Below are 19955 nucleotides of genomic sequence, written 5' to 3' on the forward strand. Positions count from 1 at the left end.
TGAAGACAGGATTTCAGAGACTTATATTTGGATTAGGTTTCCAATGAATATTTCTCTTTTTATTCTTTTTTTAAACCAAACAAAAAATTACTGCCAGTTATCCTCACAATCTGCACAATGCACTCACATTTGGCCTTTTTTCTCTTAAGAATAGCTTTCATAATGTCAAACTTATCACATCTAGAAAAGGGGGCTCATAATTACAAGTCATAGTAACTGTGTTAAGATGTTAGAAAATAACAGATGTAAGTACAAGCCTCCTTAACTTTAGAATTGGCAGGAAGGAAAATTTTTCCTTTTTCACTTTTTTTTTTGGTGAAGGCTGAACATTGTGCCCAGAGAGAATAACATGCCTTCCATTCTCTTTTCCTTTATGGAGAAGAGAAAAGAACATAGGAAAGCCTGAAAGAAAAACAACTTTGTTTTAATATCAAAAAATTCACTCACAATAGACGGTAGTATACACAAAGGCAATATTTTAATACTTTTTTCACTATTATGGATAAAATTACCAAACCAAAAAGAATAAACCAAAAATAAAATTTTAAAAACATTAATTAATAAATAATAAGAAACCCTGAAATAAAACACACCACCATCCCTCCCACACATCAGCATAAGGAGAATTGTAGCTTTTGAGAAATCACAAATTATGTTAGAAAAACTAGGTCTTCAAGTGAATTTCTGCATTTTTATCATCTTAAAACCATAGAGTAAAACCTGCTCCTCTACTCAATAATGTAACCAAAGTTTCTTCTTCCTACAAAAAGCCTAGTAACTTAAGCCTTAACTGGAAAGTGATGACACTTAAGAGTCTTTTTATTGATCCTTCTGAAATTAAAGAACTATAAAGAAACAAACCAATCAAGATCAATGGAAGTGTCTGGGTAGCTGAAGCTTAACTCTTCTTAAGCTTCCCACCCCTAAATGGAAGTCATAAAGAAAAAACCAACCAAGCAAGACCAACAGAACACACACTCACACGGAGAGAAATAATTTCTTAAAACTACTGTGCAGTTTTCTGATTCTTGTCATACAACCTTAATAAAACACAAGGCCAGGAAAATTACTGAACAGCTAACTGTTGTCAAGGAAGCATATTATTTTCAATATAGCTATATATATATATATATATATATATAAAGCAAAGGCTCTTGTGTATCTCCAACACCCATGTCATGCTACTTTTCATACTCCTTCTGTAGTAACATCGTATTAAAAGGCACAGAACCTATAAAGTTTGCAACATAATTTGGTTTTGGGGAAGCTTCTGGTGTGAGCCTTGCAATCCACATTACATCTCTAAAGCATCAAAGGAAATCTCCCCATAAGGAACAAAAATTCAACGATGCTAAATGATATTCATTCATTATAAAGTCAGCAAGGAACACTGAGATTTTAGCCTTGTCAATTTAGCCCCAAATAATGCAGGCTGTAAGATAAGTTCCCCTTGAGTTCCTCTTCCCACCCCTTATCCCAAACAGATGTTCTAGTTCAAACTAATTAACTCAGGAAATGCTTAATCAATTCCTGTTTGACCAAATACACACTCTTTACATATTTCCCAAGGACTGAGAATTAAGACTGAGGTCTTCGACACTGCAAGACAAATACTCTAATCTATCACAATTTTCTTAGCTCTTTTCTGAACCTTTAACAATTTATCAACATAATCTGTGAACTCCAGGCACCTACAGCATAGAATACCAAAGACAATAACCTAGAAGCACTCATGATATTGCCGAAATAAAGAACTACAGTATTCTTCCACACTTAAAAAACAAAACCAAAAAACCCAAAGCGGACAGCCCTTTCATGTACTAATGAAAAAAAGCACAATCATAAGAATCTTCTGGAATGCAAAGACCACGAAGACAACTTCTTATTTACCCTGATTTCATTGAAAAAGCTGTGTAAGTTATAGTCTTAATGAAAGCAACAAACTATTTTAAAAATATAATGTTTTTAAAGGCTACACATGCTGTATGGCAAATATATAAGTGGAATTCAAAATTTACTGATACTGGTTAGGTGTGCCATTCATATTGCATTTCAGCTGTAAGACTGGACTGGATGTGTCACTAACAGACATGATTCCCAGAAGGCATAACTTTGATCAGCTTAACATTAAATAGCATGTTTTATCACCAAAATAAAATCAAAATTACAAAGTAATTTCTAAGGATTCATCTGCTATATTGAAAAACATCATGTAATTATCCAAGTCCCAGTAAAAAAAAAAAATACTGTTCATAAACGAAACATGCTTAGACAATTAATCTGTACACGCAAAAGATCCCCGGCTGGCCACAAACTGTGGTTTCAAGTTCTTCTAGGCAAAACAGTTTGCATGTGGGGGTGGAGTTTGCCTGATTGCTTAGCCTTACGATAGGAAGAACCACCTAGCCAATTTTTTCTCCTGAAGATCTGATTATTCCTGACAGCTTACTAGAATTGCCCTACCCCTTGAGAAATGTAAGACAGTGCTAAACTCTGTACTCCTAAAAAACATGTATCAAACTTAGGATCTTAACATGATTCACTATCAAAATATAAGCCTAACTACAATTTATGTAGAATTAATTTTCCTTTTCCCAGTTCTTCAACATCAAAAAGATGAAATCCTATTTTCACACAAGTGAATGAAGGTTTTCCTACTGACTACAGTAGTGTCTCACATGCTACTCTTGCACTCTCACTTGCTTCCCTAGGACTCAGAAATTATGCCCTTATGCTACACTTCCATTAATACTTAAAACTGGCTGTGCTCTTACTCCGTCCAGGCAGAAAAAGAAAACTCTTACAGCAGAGCTCAGCTGACACATCCTTATCTATGTGTACAAAGACTCACTAACGCTAACCTAGCTTACGTTGATGATTCTGTGGTGCGCTCAGTAGTCCTTTACTTGGGAAGCAGAAGAGGAGAATTCAAATTAAAAAAATAGTATAGCAAAAATTACTTAAAATAAGGAAGTTAATAAAATTTGGTTGCATTTCTGCTCATACAAAATAAAAATTTTTAATGTGATATTGAAGTTGAACTTCACATGAAATGAAGTTCAAGAATCTTTCCTTTACAGAGCTAAACACCTTAGGGACCCAGGTCGTTTTAGCCTTCACCTTTCACACAAATGCACGAACAGCTTCACGTGCCTGTCACAGCTTCAGGCAGCAGTTCAAGAGTGCCACCTAAAGAACAAGAGGAAAACTGCACGCCTGTATATTTTAATGACTTCTGGCTGTCACATTAGCCAGCAGATAGTAATTTCTTGCCCCTTTGCACATCCATTACAGAGAACAGGTACCATGATTCTACAGAAATAGGCAGTGCCTGTTGCCCCACCAACATACGTATAATTCATCCTTGATATTGCACAATATAGTTGTAATTCTACTATTAAGCCTTATTACCTCTCTGCCGAATCTGGAATTACAACAATCTAGGCAAAAATGGAAGGTTTCACTTAATTAATATGTAAAAAACAACAAAAAAATTACAGTCTGCCTTAGGGTAAACTGCAGGAGCTCATTTCTCACAGCAAAAACTGGAATTTAACCTGGTCAAAATAGTGTGTAGACTTAATATTTGCCAAGAAGGAAAAAAAAAAAAAAAAAAAATCACGATTGCTTAACATTCCATTTAAGAGATTGCCCTTAAAACAATAGATGTGCAACACTGCTCAGTAAATCAGTTAACTAACAACTCAGAAGGAAGAGCATGACATCTTACAGCATGAGCTCTGCCTGACTTAGGTACAACAGAATCCCAGATCTCATGCTACGGCTTGTCATTTTACTGGTTAAATCAATAACAGAGCAAAAGAAATACATCTTGTTTCATCCTAATGAAGGTCATTTTTATGAAATTTTAAAAGCGCTTTTATTTTATAAAATAATTATAGCTGCAATTAGCTATAGCCTAAATTATAAGATGCTTTAACGTTTAAAATCTGTGTCACTACAGTATTAGCTGTTCTCACTCTCTGACTTAGGATGTTGACTGTTCGTGTCCCAGTCCCTGCTCTGATAAAATTTTGTAGCTATTTGAACAGAACCCTACATATTTTCCCCTCGCACCCCAGTACTAAGGCTGAGATGATTAAGGCCAAAATTGTCACTAGTGACTGATCTGAGGCACCTAACTCCTCCATGTTGTAACTGCTCCTACACCTCTTTACTTCAACATAACTCCTGACAAACTTGTTCTCAGAAGCGAATGCAAAGTAGCTAAAAGAAAAAGAAAGAATTGCTAGGTCTCAGGTATAACACTTAGGAAAGAGACACATTTAACAGCCATCTGTGAGAAGATCTGGTTAGTACGACCAGCAAGAAATCACAAGGACTGGTTGGCAAAGACAAGAATAAAACACAATTTTTTTAGAGCAGAGAAATGAGAAGGACTGCAAGTAGAAACACACTCAGCACATCCGCACTCTTAAAAACTGGAAATTGTGTAGGCGATTAAATGAGTTTATAAACCAAGCTAACATTCACTGCCTCTCAGCAGAGATCATTATCTGAGAGCTATACCAACCAGAAGTCATCTATTTGCAGTTAACAGCATGTGTGAACAGAGAGAACCTGTGCAAACATCTCTCCATATATTAACTGCTATTTGGCTTGGTCACATCACAATTCTTCCACCAAGCTTCAGAAGAGGAAACGGAAGACTACAGAATACAAAGCAGTAAGTCTAGTGAGCAACTGACTAGTAAAATTAAATAGAACTTCCTTGTGAAGTGAAGATCAAAACTTGTGGCCCCTCACAAACCAATACAGACTGCAATTAGAAATTCTATCAACAGTAAAAAGCCTTTCCCAGACAGCTGGGATTCACCACTGGGGTCAGAAACATGCCTTCAAATTATCTCAGCTGACTTTTTTTACTGTGGTTTGCAGATCTACTTGTTTGCCACTCATCAGTAGGTGTTAATTCAGCTGCTGAAAACAGAGAAATGCGATATAAAAGAATCAGTCAGTGAATAACAGAGGGTAGGATTTTCTAACAGTCGAAGCATAGATGCCTACAAACAACAGTGAAGCTGACCTGTAGACCAAAGACTACTAGGACACGGGGTGGGGGGGCATGGAATTTCTGACAGCCTCATGGACTCTGCCTCCAGTCTGTGTCTGAAAGACTTGGCATGAGTGGGCAGAGCAAGGAGGGATAGAACTGCATCCTCACGCTACATGGTGTTAGGAGGGAGGTATGACAGAGCTGTAATTCATAATTGTGCGTAACTTGTAAGGCTTAAGAGTGCTAAACTAAAAATCACTAGTTTTTTGTAACTAATAAAGCTATCCATCCCCATGAGTTCTTTCATAACGTCCTTTTTCTTCCTCACAAACTTAAACCGTTGTTTTTCTCCACCATATACAGCCTTCACCAATCTGATACTCATTTTCGTAGGAGTAAGTTGTCTTCAATCACCAATGTTACAACTGCAGTCACTTTGTTGTATTTTTTATGTTTTCTATCAGTGCTCCTTGGTGCTCCTCAAACTCCTATAAAATTGCACTACTTTTCCTCAATCCGTTCCATACATTTTTTCTTTGAGATAGTGTGCACTGACTACGCCCCCAGAAAAATACCAGTAACTGCCTTGATCACACTAGCACTTTAACTGAACTCTAGTAATCTATTTCTACCACTTCTTGTTGCTGTTGTAGCGCACTGGTTTTCATTGCCTTATTTGTGGTCATTCATTTGTTGTCTCTTGAGTATTTTAAGACATGAAAGAGAAGAGGGAAAGTATCCACCCTTTTGTGCTAAGAGGGAAGACCCTGTCACAATTGGCTTGTGGTCTGTGGCAGAGGCCTCTTTCTTTTATTTGCATGAAATTATGCCTGATGTTTTCTCCTTTTTTAAGTCTCTTCACTTTTACAAAGAAACAAAATTATAGTTTCAACCAGTTTGCATATTCTGTTACTTTTTAATCTCCTTTCTATCTATTTTTACCACTGGACCTCCTTTGCTGTTATTCTAAACATTAGAAAATGCATCTTTGCCTACCTCAGCGTTCCTTAAACATTAATTGTGTTTATAAATAAAGGATAAATTCAAAACACTACACTTCTGAAGCTCACAGGGAAAAAAAATAATGTAAATGAAACAGACCACAGAGAATTCTAGAACTAGCACAACATAAATATGAAATAAAGCATAAATAACAACATTAAATGGAAACTTACCCTGCTTGTGGGTTCACCATTCCCAATGAGTTTTTATGAGCTGGTGATAATGTTTGAATTTTGCTCCCACCAGATCCAGACGAAGATAGTGCTTTACTTGAAGAGGCACCTTGCATTGAAAGCAAGCATGGAGATACAATAAAATGTAAAATTTTGCTGCTGGAATGATACAATTCATTTTTTTAATTGTAAAATTCAAAACAAGAGTTTTAGAAATATTAAGATATGAACACGTCAAGATACTAGAAAAAGCAAGTATGTCTCCAGAAATTTACAGAAAATATGCAATTTAGACATAATGTTCTATTCTAATAAAAAATACTGGATGTCAATTACTTTCTTCAGGAAGAAAAAAAAAAAGAAAGAAGTCTAGAATGTCAAAGTATGTACAAACAGGACACGTTTAATATCTGATGATATCTGAAATCAGAGCAAGACCAGTGTTTGCATAACTATAATATACATGGCTTGACTACACATTTTCACCAATTCATGATCATACTCAGCATACAAATTAGTTACAGAATTGAGCAACAGAAGAATCTCTGGTGAGAGACCAGTATTTGATACAATTATGCATTACTACGCAGAATGATTTTGCAGGTTCAATTCAGAAAAAAACTAATTCAACCCAATATATAAAACAGAAGAGAATCCTATGGACTCAAGAGTCTTGTTGGATAGACGCCAATCGGTGCCCCTTCCAACTTCACTTTAAACGAATTTTTACAAACCTCTATATCAATTTCAACAATAATATATATAGCCATCATATATGTAAGTAAAAAAAATCAGGTCATAAAAACATTGATAAAAAAAATTGTATTATGAAAAACAGACACAATCTCATCCACTCACGTAACACTGAACTATGAATTTTTTTACTTGGATGGTTTAAATCACTGGGCAACACTGTAGAAATCCTTCCAGCTACCAAAATTACACTACTATTACTGCGTAGTTTGAGAACTAATATTTAGAAAGTAAATGGAAAATTCATATCATGCATTTCATACCTACAACAGTTTTGCTAACACCACTTGGCTGTGGTAAGCGTGATGATGATGACGGTGTTGATCCTACAGAAGGCATCTTCTTAACTGCAGCAGGTTTGTACTGTAACAAAATACAACCTAGAAATTTAAGCAATTAAATCCAACTGTCTATATAACAAAATAGGTAGTTATCTCAGGTACTGTGGGAAAACAGATGATGATTACCTACTAGGTTAACTGTTTCTGGTATGAGATCATGCAAATGGTTTCCGCTAGTCTGCTTTCTTATACATACAGATGATACTAGTAGGAAAGATTATCTAACTCAGTGGTTTTGTTTTTTTTCATTTAACTGTATGTCTCTGTGTATTTTCCACGCCTCTACAGCCTTTCTCATCTTTTTCCATAGCTGTCTCACAAGATTAACATTATCACCTCATTACCAGTTAATTTTAAAAAGAGTACTCAAGGGCAGGATCATTTTTGTCTTTCAAATCTTACTTTCACCTATGTGCTCTAGACCAGTCCCAGCACTGATTCAGAATACAGTGCAAGAATCACTACAGAACTGCTTGTGTCTGTTAAACTCTTCACAGCTTCCAGAAAATGAAAACACACATACACTTTAATCCTTCATTTGTGCCCATCCTAAGTTAACTACTGCAACTCTTACCTTAATATGCCTGAATTCTTCTAAGCCTCTAATTAGCCAAAATACTGCTGTCAGTCATCCTGTAGTCACGTACCTTGGTCCACTTAAGGAACAGTCTTGAATTGGATTCACAAGACTTGTACAATAGAAATTCAACTTTCTTGACAAATACTGCATCTCTACTTACTGCTGCTACCCCTACCTGTCATTTTCATGAAGCTCTGAATTACATTTATGACTGTTTTTGGCTTTGCAACTGCTGCCATCTGATTTATGGATCTCTGCAACTCTTCTAAGAAAGCAAAAACTTCTTCCATGCTTAGTGTCTAATTCCATACTTAGTGTCTAATTTCAGTCTACCGCAAATAATAAAATTACAGCTTGGTTTGATGTCGAATGCAAGCTACGAGTTAATAAAAATGTTGTAGTTCACCTGTGTTCGAGTAGGAAGCTTCCCCTTGGTATCAGCTGCCAATTTTCCCTTATTAGTAATACGTGCTGCTTGTTCCTTACAGAAATTGATGTGTCTGTCAGCTGCATTTTCATTAAATCTCCTCTGACAGTACGGACACTGAATGTAATCTTAAAAACATAAAAACCTAATATTAATAACATGTTTTACAAAATAAAGTGTTTTAAAGTTTTTTAAAGACCAGCCCCAGCCCCACCCCCAGAGAAGATTAAGGCCTCTTGAATCTGAAAATGAAATGCAGATTGCTGGGGAAAAGAATTGTCCACATGTAACACAAAAGATGTTTCTTGTTTGATGGATAAGAATGAGAAGAGCGGTTGAGGATCAGAAATAACCTAAGAAAAATCAGAAACACTTTGAGAGATGCTATTCAGCAGAGAAGCTGGCGAAAGAGGTATATGGACATGGCAGGGGTATCAGCTGGAAGGAAGTGGAGAAGAGAAGAGCCTAAACAAAAAAATTACAAACACAGTTCAGTTTGTTCAAGGTATGAAAATGCATTAAAACCTTACCCATACAAATAGCAAAAGATGATAAAATCTGTTTCCTCTGGCAATTTTGAAAGGACTGAGAAATACTAACTGTAATACTGGAAATTATCATAAAAAAAAAATTGGAAATTTAACAAAACAAAAAAAAAGAATCAGAGGAAATTCAGCCAAAATTAGGAGATATCTATAGAGACATGCAAAACAGGGTAATTGGTGGCTCTATTATTTTTCAAGCTTAATTTAGTCACATTACAAATAGTATTACTTGCAGAAAATATTATTACTAACATTGGGGAAAAAACAGAAAGGCTATGTAAATGTTTAAAATACTAAAAGATCTCTCATCTGTATGCTGGAAATATACCCCTTAAAATACACTGCCCTTGGAAAGTAAGATGTTTCAACTACGGTTTCAGATAGACATTTTAGTGTCTAGAGACATGGATGTTGAATTCCCCAGATTACAGTATTCAAAACCATGTAAACATCAGCTTCAGAAGAGCTGGACACTGACAAAGCAGGTTTAATTAGTATGTTCCTAGGTTACTTTAGAAATATATCAAAGAAAATGAGGAGAGATTCAACTCCAAGATTAGTTAGGTATTATACAATCCAAAATAAGATTTGGATTACATGTTACTACTCCAAATGCAGCAGATCTGGCTTAAGTAGCTATACCTTTAAATTAACAATTTTGAGTAAGTCAAATGATGTAGTGGCCAGCAAACCATGAACTGTGATCCAAGAAGTGTGAGCAAAGGACACAGGAAGAACACAGGAATCCTTCAGAGAAGTGACAGCATGGGAATCTCATGTGATAACAACAATGATTTTTAAATTATTTTACATAAACTCCACTGAACATAAACTGTACCTCGAGAGATAAGAAACTTGAAAGCAGAAGAACTATACTATCTATGTAGTCAAATCAAGACAGGCTCAAAGTTAAAAAAAGTATAAAAAAAAGCAAAATAGATTAATAAAGCAGCCATGGAAGTCCCTAGCTAATAAGAAAAGACATTTCTATCTGGCGTACAGCGCAGTTCCCACAGAAGACTTTCAAAGCCCACTAAAGTAAATGGATCGGACTGTAGAGGATTAATATATACTCTTTTAAGATTCGGGGATCGTATCTTCATCCTTTTATAAATTGCTTAGCACCAGTCAGCCACCTGGCTATCTGGAAGTACAGTCTGTACTGTCCAGAAAAACTATTAGGATTCAATATAAGCTTTATAAAATATAAACTAATCAAAATAAGAGGGCAGTACACATATGCAATCAAGTTCAATGCAAGTGAGGTGACTTAAGGTCCTTCTTAATACCACGAGGCTATTCTGCACGTCTTCTAAGGAAAAGGTGGAACAGGAGATCAAAGAACCAGCAATACTGTTTGTTTGCAAACTCAAACCATGCAATTAGGTAGGAAATATTAATACAGAACTCTCTCCTTTTAAAGGAAAAAGACTAGCAGCTAGTTAGAAGTAGGCACGCCAAAGACAGAGCTAAGTAGGAGAGGATGGATACGCTCCATGATACCATGCATAATTCTCCCTCTCTCCTACAGATAAAGTGGAAAACGAGCAACAGTAGCTGCCCCTGCTCTACTTTTGTTCTGTTCTATTTGTAAGAAGAGAATCCACTGATCAATTGGTGCATCTTCTCTTCATTCCTGGTTCCCTCCTCCTAAGTCTTACTAGTCTGGCAGTAGGATGAAGCCAGGAGACTAAAACCAGTAAGACTCAGCTTGGAAAAAGTAAAAAAAAGGAAGAAAAACTGAGGCACAGTATCTTTCTCTTCCTTTTACGTCCTATCTGCTTTCAAGTGGGCTGAACAGAGTTACTTCCTTCGCTTCAAACTCATTTGCGGTCTCTGGAACCAAGGGAGCACCATTTTAGTAGCTTTTCCAAGCTAGATTTAGTTCTGGGCTCTTCTGCTTCTAATTCAGAACCTATACAACTAGATTATTAACAATCCTTTCCAGTATCGAGCCTTATGTTTCTTATCCACAGCATTAGCTATTGGTTTTACTTTACTTTAAAATGCATATGGCATTTCAAGATAGTGTGTACTGAATGCTGAATAATACAACTTCACTTCTTACTATGAACACACAATTACAATCCTAATACTGGACTAGCATGTTTCCTGTAGAGAAACAAGGTAGGGAACACTCACATCCTCACTTGACCACAGACAGGCAGAAGCAAACAGATGCTTTTTTCCACGTTTCCTAATCTTTCTGAAAACAGCCATTGAGCTGATCAAATGGTTTAACTCTCAGGACAGGAGGAAGAAATATATCCTCCACCCTACTAACACATCACAGAAGTTAACTGAAAAGTGTATTTCCTTCTCACTCACATCAGACTGCTTCAACACTTTACCCAGCCTCAGTTCTGAAAGCACCCAAGGACTGTCACTCCCTTATTAATACAAACCCCACACATCTCACATATCCAGAACGCAAGTATCCCCACCACATGAGGAAGGATCACGTACACACTAGAGCATGCACTGCATACATAAAACTAAATGTGAATTCAGCAAGAAATGGGAGAGACTACATTTGAAGAATGTAGTTGACATGCATTCCTACAATGTAAATAGGTTGTGGGTGTCCATCATTGGCAGCTAGTTAAAAAGGTAGTCTGCTCTTTCTGAGCAGTTCCACTGCTGTGGACAGAAACAAGGTGTTGAAACAATATGTCCAGCCTATGGTTTTTAAGACAGCAGCAAGCTGCAAGTTGGTCACAACTACCTTTCAACGCATTAAGAACAAACCCAGGCTCACAAACCAGCATCTGCATAGGGATAATCAGATAGGCATCTTGAAGAAGTTGTGAATACTGTATTCCAACAAATTCCTTTCCAATTCAAATTTTTACAAATTAAGTTTAAAAAAAAAATCTTTAAAGAACTCAACTGTTTTACATACCAGGGTCATATGATGGCGGAGGTGGTGGAGGGAGTTTTCCACCATCCTTAAGATTAAGTCCTTTGGCTGCTCGTATAGTTGCTATAAATTCCTCGTGCTTTCGTCTCCAGTTGGAAGGTTTTTTGGGTGGTTCTGGCTAAGAAGCCAAAAAAGAAAGAGCTTTATGTTTGAAGCTCTTCCTTCAAGCTAAGTACGTGCCTTATTTTAGTATACAACATTATAGTCAGATTTCTTCCAGATCCTAGTTGATCTAATTATCACTAATTGCCAGCAGAAATAAGCCTTATTATAATCCATACATAGTTTGCCTAAAATGTTCATATGCAGAGTAAATTATAACATACCCGTGGCTTAAGAGGTTTTACTGTGGGAATGTCAGTTCCTTCTGCTCTCTGTCGGCTGGAATCGAATGTCTTCCTCTTCTTGGCAGAAGTTTTTTGGCAAATGGGACCATGCTTTTTCTAAAAGCAGAAGAAAAACAAAAGGAGAATATAAAACTTAGTTTTGAAAATGTAAGTTATTAACATGTTATTTCCCTCTTTATGAATAAGATCAGACTGCTTTCACTCAAACATTTATGCCAAACCTTACTTTTAAAATGGAAGTAGAGGAATTCACGAATGCATATACATGGTCACAAAAACTTGGGCAATGATTAAAAAAATAGGAGACATCTGTATTTGCTCCTTGCAAATAAAAAAAATGATGGTAGGCAGGCAGCATTTGCATTGAGTGGCAATACAAGTCAGAGGTGTCCGAAATCTATATTCATATTTAAGGACAGACCAATTGCTATTAAGACTGCAGAACACAGTATTTTGAAGATGGATAACAAAACACTTCATTTACTAGCTGAAACTGCATAATGCTAGGCCTTACACCTGCAGAGGCAAGGAATGATTCTGTGACCCTAGAGAAGATGCTTTTAGAAGCATGTATTTTCAGAAAGTGATGGGATGCTGAAATAAAACTAACCTCCTTCTAAGGAGCTTCAAAACTGAGACAACTGGAATCAATAATTATTTGGGGAAAAAAAACCCACAAAACCTCCACAAAACCCAAGCATCTAGATTTACTTTATTTAGCTATAGTGACCATTGCTTAACTCTCATATCAACTTCTCAGATCTAAAAGCCAATAGTGGTCACACCACTTACCAGTGCTGCTGGAAAGAAAGTCCTTCCACAAATCCTACATGGCAACAGATCTCCAGTTTGCACTGTAACCTCACCTTAAAAAAAAAAAAAACACAAAACTTCTATAAGAAAATTTGTTTGAATTCATGATAAAAAATTTCTTTCTGGATTGCTAACCTTATATACTTAGCAATAATAATAGTTGTTACTGTAAAAGTATACATTCTTTGAACTGTGACGAGACTATGCAGATCAAAAAGGAAAAGATGATACACAAGTCCTCACATAATTTTGGAAGCAGTCAGGCCCAGTAACGTCACCATAAATTCTGATAGTTTACAATATGAAACTCTACGTTTAACAGGACGTCTGTATATCAACATGCAAATGGCAGATTCCCTGTAAGTCACAATGACAACCCAAGCACACACCAAGAATAATGATATTTAGTGGGTATTTCTGTGTCTTTGGAAGAGAATTACCTGTTACAGTACCAAATCTAAGTCACAGTCCACCACTTATTTTTCTCTACTAAGTTAAACCATTCCACTTTCTCTTGTAAAGAAGAAAAAATCTTTAATGCTATTTTTACTATATATTTTGTTCAGATTATTACTGACAGTTTACAAAAGCATTTCTGATGTTGCTATTCAAGCATTGGTAACAAAAATGTAAATGGTATACTTGACATACAACAGATTCACAGAACCAGATAAAAGACCAACAAATCAAAGTATCCAAGCCTATGCAAACAAATATATTCATATAGTATGTATTATGCAATGGAGTCATGGCATAGATGAGAAACACCACAGGGTTTCCCAATAACAAGCATCTATTATATTTAGTACTGTAACAGAGTGATACAGGCATCTTTTCATATCACATATACATCAATAAAGACGCAGTAAGTTTGGATTAAGTTTGAGACTGTCGTGGTTTAACCCCAGCCAGCAACTAAGCACCACGCAGCCGCTCACTCACCCCCCCCCCACCCAGTGGGATGGGGGAGAAAATCGGGAAAAAAGAAGCAGAACTCACGGGTTGAGATAAGAACGGTTTAATAGAACAGAAAAGAAGAAATGAATAATGATAATGATAACACTAATAAAATGACAACAGCAATAATGAAAGGATTGGAATGTACAAATGATGCGCAGTGCAATTGCTCACCACCCGCCAACCAGCACCCAGCCAGTCCCCCGAGCGGCGATTCCCCGCCCCCACTTCCCAGTTCCTATACTAGATGGGACATCATATGGTATGGAATACCCTGTTGGCCAGTTTGGGTCAGGTGCCCTGGCTGTGTCCTGTGCCAACTTCTTGTGCCCCTCCAGCTTTCTCGCTGGCTGGGCTTGAGAAGCTGAAAAATCCTTGACTTTAGTCTAAACACTACTTAGCAACCACTGAAAACATCAGTGTGTTATCAACATTCCTCTCATACTGAACTCAAAACATAGCACCATACCAGCTACTAGAAAGAAAATTAACTCTATCCCAGCTGAAACCAGGACAAAAGTTGAAACAAAAACACTTTGAATTGACTTGTATTTTAGGCAAACTAGTGCCTTAAACTAACGAAGTTATGAACATAGCAACATTCAATGATTTGATTAGTCTTTTTTCCCAGTTCCCCAGTATCTAAACATACATACCTGTTAATTAGCTGTATGATCAGTCCTAAAGAAAACGGATAATTTAACAAAATGTTTCATGGCAAACAAATGTATATTCAGGCAGCCATGGTTCCCACTGAAAACCTTTTTTTTCAAATGTAAAGATTAAAATTGAGTAAGGTTTCTAGTTCCAATACGTAACTATTAGGTCTATTTCTGCCTTTTTCAATTACTTGAATGAATTACTTCATCATCAGTATGTAACTACCTATAATGTATTAATTGTATGAATATACCAGAGAGCACAATCCATTTTAAGAAACACAAATCACATGAAGTGTTCTGCAGTTTAAAATGTTTATGTTCATATCTTTAAGTAATTTATACACCTCTTCCACGTAGACATGAATAGGGCCTTGTCACAGCATAGCAAGAGTGTACTGACAGTAACCGAGACTCACAACTGAAGTCACAATCAAGCTTCCTTTTGTGTCATCTAAATGTATGTGTGTTTAGATGTATACAAGTAGGGGGAAGTAGGAAAGATAGAAAACATGCAGATAAATCTTGGTTTTCTTCTATTCTTGCATCTCAATTATAATTGCATGTTATCAACATTTACCAGGAACTTATTTTTTATTGTTAACTGTATTTTTTCAATCTCTATTTTAAACAATCATGTCTTAAAACTTTTCCATAGGTCTGTTTTCTTAAATCCACAAGTCTGAGCATAACATTGAGCTGGTTTTGGCTGGGATAGAGTTAATTTTCTTCACAGTAGCTGGTATGGGGCTGTGTTTTGGATTTGTGCTGGAAACAGTGTTGATAACACAGGGATGTTTTCCTTACTGCTGAGCAGTGCTTACACAGAGCCAAGGCCTTTTCTGCTCCTCACCCCACCCCACCAGCGAGGAGGCTGGGGGGGCACAAGGAGTTGGGAGGGGACACAGTTGGGACAGCTGACCCCAAAGGACCAAAGGGATATTCCAGACCATATGACATCATGCTCGGCATATACAGCTGGGGGAAGGAAGAAGGAAGGGGGGACATTCGGAGTCATGGTGTTTGGCTTCCCAAGTCACTGTTACGCGTGACGGAGCCCTGCTTTCCTGGAGATGGCTGAACATCTGCCTGCCCTTGGGAAGTGGTGAATGAATTCCTTGTTTTGCTTTGCTTCTGTGCATGGCTTTTGCTTTACCTATTAAACCGTCTTTATCTCAACCCACGAGTTTTCTCACTTGTACCCTTCTGGTTCTCTCCCCCATCCCACTGTGGGGGAGTGAGCGAGCAGCTGTGCAGGGTTTAGTTGCCAGCTGGGGTTAAACCACAACAAACGTTAATCACAAGTAATAACATGCACACTGGTCATACATAGCTTAGATGGCTGGAACCTGCCCACACTATTTTCCTCAGGGGTAAGCAGCAATGGTTGTAAGCTTTGCTCAATTCTCCCACTCAAAAATACAAGGTATGCACAGATTTATTTTGTTTGTTTCATCACTTCATTCTTCAGTGTTCTCAGCACTCTTAATAATGCTAACAGACATCACTGCAAACTCACTTCTGCTAAACAATTCATCTTCCTTTTATCTAATACAAGCCTCAGCTTTGCAGACAAGTGAGAGGCATTTCATGGAAACACAAAGCCACACTGTGTCTTTAAGACATTAGCTGAAATAAATCAGAATTAGTTATCTTGAAATCAGGTGTATAGTATAAGATTAAGGATTTGACCAAAAGAAGAATTCTATCAAATATCTGCCTTAGTAAAAGAAGAAATGCTACATTTTCCACCATTTTCTTCCATTCACTGATCGCTGAAATTCAAGCTTGTGTTTAAATTCACCATTAAAAGAAGTAGACTTGATAGATGCTCACCTGATCAAGAAGTATTTACATACAACATACCAATGCATAACGAATGCCAATAAGCACTCACTGCAGCTACAGTTACAGTTACAGCATTCCTACCCTCCTCTGCTGCTGGAAGGTACTCAATCACATCTGCCAACAGCTCCTTCTCCTGCCAACAGCTCCTCCCTCATAATACAAATCACTGACCCAAAACACAAAAGGAAGTTATTTTAAAAAATTATAGTTCCTTAAGTTTTGTTGAAAATGGGAAGCCTACAGTCCTTTAGATTTGCACACTTATCTCTTCAGTCCTCTATGATTTTTTTCACCCTTAAAGTAAAAAAAAAACAACCCACAACAAAACAAAACCTTAGCATTTCTTTATAGGAGCTCCTGAGCCTTCCCTTACAGATGGGTTAGCAATGTCATCAACATGGAATCTCGTAATTTAAAAATAAAACATGGGAATAAAATTGTGAAAGTTGGAAAAGAGTTGGTTTTGGTTGGGTTTTGTTTGTTGGGGTTTTTTGTTTGTTTTTGTTTTTTTTTAAAAAGGCATTCATGCATGATATCTAGTGCAGTCAGTCATTGACTGACAGAATTTTTTTCCTGAACAAAATTTAACAGAAATGGTTGTTAAACTAGGATGTATTTGGGGGGAGGAGGTTAAAAAAAAAAAAAGGAAACACTCAAATCAAGAAACAGAAGAAGGATTTGCTTGGCAAATGAGTCTGAGAATAGAAACTGGTAGTAAGATGGTGTCATGGCAATTTTCTTCAGTCTTCTTTAAGTCTAGCAACAATGCAGGAATTACCATAATTTTGGTTATACATCACAGAAGACCCAAGAGCCAGCAGCTACACTTCATTTTCCTTTTACCATCTTTAATACCGCTACTCACCAGCAGTTTACACACTTGTATTAAACATGAATGAATACAGTTAACTTGGAAAAGGATAAACATAATTATTACTGTTTATCTAATCTAAACACACTTAGGGAAAAGAGAAATATGTTCAAAATGGTTATGTGAATACTGAAGGAAGAAGTAGTATTTCTGCTGAAGTGATGCCAAAACTGATATACAGCTTTACACCCTGTTCTCCTAGTCTGCCTGAGACCAGGTCTCAAATAAAAACACAAAGTTCAACCTACTAAGATGCTGGGTATCTGAATTAAACAACTAGATTGGAAGTTTTATTAGCAGCACTACAATAATCTCATCACTTGTGTTTCTAAACTGTCCCTGTCAGAGCTCCTCCTCCTCTAACTTACTTCCAGAGTACAACCACATTCCAAATTCTTTTTTTCTACCTACACATAAGTTATTGCACACATTCCTTTTGAATATGGTCATAGTCCAGCTACCCGTATTTTCTGATCTTGAAGTTGGAGCTTAGCTGTAAAGTTTGGGTGGACCTCAAAGTCTGACAGCATAGCTATTGCAGTCAGTCTCCCAGATGTAGCCCAGTGCTTTCAATATGCTCATAGATGAGTTTAGACTTCCTTGAAACCTAGATTTTCAGGGAACAACTTTTTTCTTTCTCTCCTCTCATGTTCAAACACAGCAACTGATTTACAGCAGAAAGTGCAAGCTGCCAGTTCTCAGATTTATCTTTCTCAGTATGTGTGGATCCATCAATACATCGAAGTTCGATCTGACACAGTCACAAGCATAATGCTAGCTCTTTCTGTCACGTTTACAAATTAAGCAGTTGTGTAAATAGACTCCACACCTAGAGGGAACAGAAGTTTTCAGTATTCCTGAACAGCTATTAACTGAAGTTTTATTACAGTTTTCTCTTTTGGAGAGCTTTGTATACCCAAATACATGTCTGCACCTAGATGTAAAGTGCAGAATGCTTCAAAGAAACAAGACTGCTCTTTGCCTCCGTAACAGTATTTTGTCATGTCTGACTGCCTTTCAAAACCTTTTATTTATCTGCAGCAGTACTAAATGACTTGGGCCAGACAACTGCGATTATCAGAACCATCAAGCCTCACTGAATTCAAACTTGCAGAAACACTGGTACAATTTCCAGCCTTGAGACTAGGTAACTATTTGAAATCAGCAAGTAATCTACAACTGTTCAAAGTTGTTACTTGAAGAGTGCTTGCCAAATTTCCTCTGCAAAATTGTATTTATTGCTTTTAACATAACTCCCCTCTTCTCTCCAAAAGCAAGGTATTTTCCACGTAAGAGTTCCATATACTTCAGGTACAAAAAAAAAATGCAGAGCATCCCCGCATTAATTGGAGTCTGTATCATCAACCCACAGCATCTAGTTCTTTGGGGACTGCCAGTCTCCAGCGTTATGTCCACTATCAGTACTGAGTTATATTTTTTAATCAACACATTAACTAATAATAGTCTGAAAAGACTAATGACAAATACTATAAACAAGAGTCACCTAAAAATGATACTGATGCAGTGACATAGGTAGGGAACACTTCTTTGAACAGCCAAATCCAATTTCAAGCATTAATTTTTAAAGAGCAATTTTAAAGAGCATTAAATAAAATAATGAAAAGCTGAATGTACAAAAGTAGAAAAAAGTATACCAATAAAGGTGTAAGTTTTGCAAGTTTTCATTATTTTGCCAAAAGGAATTCTGAAATGCAAATGAAAGTCAGACAAATACAACATACTGCTTACCACCAGGGAGTACTTGCCATACTTTGGTAAAGTCTGCTTGATAACTGACGACATGCGTGATTTACCACACCAAGCAAATCCCTTCTCACCTATGCTATTCAGCAGTTTGCCAAACAGTTCGAGAAAGGAAGAGGAAATCATAGTAAACCCTGTCTCTTAGTATTCAACCATTCACATACTTTGAAATTTTTATGCAATTAGGTTATTCGCAATTGTATAACAAACAGCAAACCAATCTACTTTTATCTATCTACCCCTAATTTTAGAGGAAAGCCTCATGAATTCTCTTCTACTTCTGTATTGACAATGCAGTCTAATCTTGCATAAACCTGTCACTTCTGCTTCCAAAAAGATAACAAAAAGCAGCATAACTTCCATTCCTTCAAGCTGAAAAGCTTGAGTATGACTTTCATAGTACCTCTGCATGTTTTTAAGTTAGCTCTTCAGCCTGGCAATGGAAACACATTTTATTTGTCAAAATTACTGTTACTGCATTGAACACGAGTCTGATGATGGTGAGTGTGGTACTACTTCCTTGAAAATAACATAACAAGGAGAGTCCCATTGCCTCAAAGTGACAACCTGGAGGAGGATTCTGTGAAGAAGTTTTTTTTTGTGACTGAGAAATGAATTGCGTGCAGTCAAGAATGGCTGTAATAGCAGCACACATACAACTCACATCATGGTGTACTCCCCTTTTCTAGAACTGTCCTTCTTTCCTCCCTTCCTCATATGAAGTGCAAGTTTTAATGTTAAAACATGCCAACGTCACACTACAGGTCCTTAAAAATAACCAGCTCTCCTGGACCCCCTCTAGGGCCTTAGCTCATAAGATTCTTCCAAGCAGATCCCTAAGCAAGTCAAAGGCTGCTCTCCTTAAGTCCAGGGTTGAGATCCTGCTTATTTGCCCAGCTCCCTCCTCTCAGGATCCTGAATTCAACCATCCCATGGTC

General features: G+C 37.0%; 1 protein-coding gene across 3 annotated transcripts in view; it reads right to left on the reverse strand.

Annotated features, from left to right (window-relative positions):
- The window catches only part of ZC2HC1A (zinc finger C2HC-type containing 1A), a 37773-nt gene that overhangs the window by 11755 nt on the left and 6063 nt on the right, over positions 1-19955 (reverse strand). For all 3 annotated transcript variants that reach the window (XM_030012012.2, XM_030012011.2, XM_041123061.1), the window contains exons 2-7: positions 12898-12971; positions 12085-12201; positions 11741-11876; positions 8273-8421; positions 7209-7308; positions 6193-6301 (exon numbers count right to left, since the gene is read on the reverse strand). In XM_030012012.2, coding sequence (XP_029867872.1) covers positions 6193-6301; positions 7209-7308; positions 8273-8421; positions 11741-11876; positions 12085-12201; positions 12898-12971 — 685 coding nt within the window. The remainder of the gene's footprint in view (positions 1-6192; positions 6302-7208; positions 7309-8272; positions 8422-11740; positions 11877-12084; positions 12202-12897; positions 12972-19955) is intronic.

Source organism: Aquila chrysaetos, chromosome 4 (genome assembly GCF_900496995.4).
Source record: "Aquila chrysaetos chrysaetos chromosome 4, bAquChr1.4, whole genome shotgun sequence".
NCBI classification, from domain to species: domain Eukaryota; kingdom Metazoa; phylum Chordata; class Aves; order Accipitriformes; family Accipitridae; genus Aquila; species Aquila chrysaetos.